This window comes from Aplysia californica, unplaced genomic scaffold (genome assembly GCF_000002075.1).
Source record: "Aplysia californica isolate F4 #8 unplaced genomic scaffold, AplCal3.0 scaffold01352, whole genome shotgun sequence".
Taxonomy (NCBI): Eukaryota; Metazoa; Mollusca; class Gastropoda; order Aplysiida; family Aplysiidae; genus Aplysia; species Aplysia californica.
Window position 1 is genome coordinate 2457 of NW_004798622.1, and position 1248 is coordinate 3704.

General features: G+C 41.0%; 1 protein-coding gene across 1 annotated transcript in view; it reads right to left on the reverse strand.

Annotated features, from left to right (window-relative positions):
- Positions 1-818: 818 nt before the first annotated feature.
- The window catches only part of LOC101851007 (dorsal root ganglia homeobox protein), a gene marked incomplete at its 3' end in the record, with an annotated part of 18028 nt that continues 17598 nt past the window's right edge, over positions 819-1248 (reverse strand). The window contains 1 exon segment of the mRNA XM_013090588.2: positions 819-913. Coding sequence (XP_012946042.1) covers positions 819-913 — 95 coding nt within the window.

Below are 1248 nucleotides of genomic sequence, written 5' to 3' on the forward strand. Positions count from 1 at the left end.
AAAGAATTTATTTAAAAAAGTAAATTATAAATAAAATAGAATTTTCAAACGTTACGCTAAATCAGGGCCGATTTTACTTCTTTAAAGCCATCCAGCACAACGTGCCTACATTTTTTTTTTAATTCAATGGCAACAAGGCTAGAGGGCGACCGAGAAAGACCTGAACAGATGGAGTCAGGGAATTACTAACCACCCACGGCATCCCCCTGACCCAAACTCTCCGGCTAGTGGCAGAGGGACGTCTCTTTCTTCCCGCGACAACCAAAAGGGTATAAGCGGCGGATAAAAGTAAAAGTAAAAGTAAAGACTTTCAAATGAAGAAAGTAGAAAAATGGGGAAAAGGGGGGGGGGGACTAATCGATTAACGTTGTACGTGAATGTCATTATTAACGTATTGCTTCAACCAAAAGAGAGAAGTGCTATCAAAGTAAAACTTTGCGAGTTACCCATATCAAATTCACTAGTACATTGAATACACAAATAATTATGCGTTTTTTCAACTATATATGTAGTAAACAGTTCCTTTTACTTTGTTTATAAAGTGCGCAGAAGCAATGTGCTCTTACTCGTGCGCTGCCAAACCCACCCCTTTCTGCTCTGTTAGTCCGTCTACACCCCTAGGTATCTTTCATCGGACAACCCCCCCCCCCAAAAAAAAAAAAGCAAAAAAAAAAAAAAAACCCCAAAAACCAAACAAAGAAGAAAAAATACCCCCCCCCCCTCACACCACATCACCACCACACCCTCCTTCCCTAAAAAAGAGGCAAAACGAAACACAACAAAACAAAATAAAACAATCGCCTGGCAAGTTGCCTTACCTGCTGCAGAGTAAATGTGGTTCTGTTCCTCCTCTGTTTACGGCGCGCAAATGCCTCGTCGTGGAGGTCGCCATGCAGACCAGCATAGCCGGGATCTGAACAAAGAAAGACGTTTTGTGCAGCATGTAGTTACAGTAGAATTATACACAGATTTACACCTTCTTCCTTTGTTTCAAGCGTATTGATAATGTCTTTTATTTGAGCTTATGCAGGGAATCAAGATCTGAACTGAAGGCGGTAATATTCTTTTTCTGTCTGTCTGTCTGTCTGTCTGTCTGTCTGTCTGTCTGTCTGTCTGTCTGTCTGTCTGTCTGTCTGTCTGTCTGTTTCTCTTTCTTTTTCTCTCTATCCATTATCGCAACAGTGAGTTTGTCTTTACTATAACAGACTATCCGAACTGGAAGGTCCATTTCGCTGTTTCTTTTTCTTC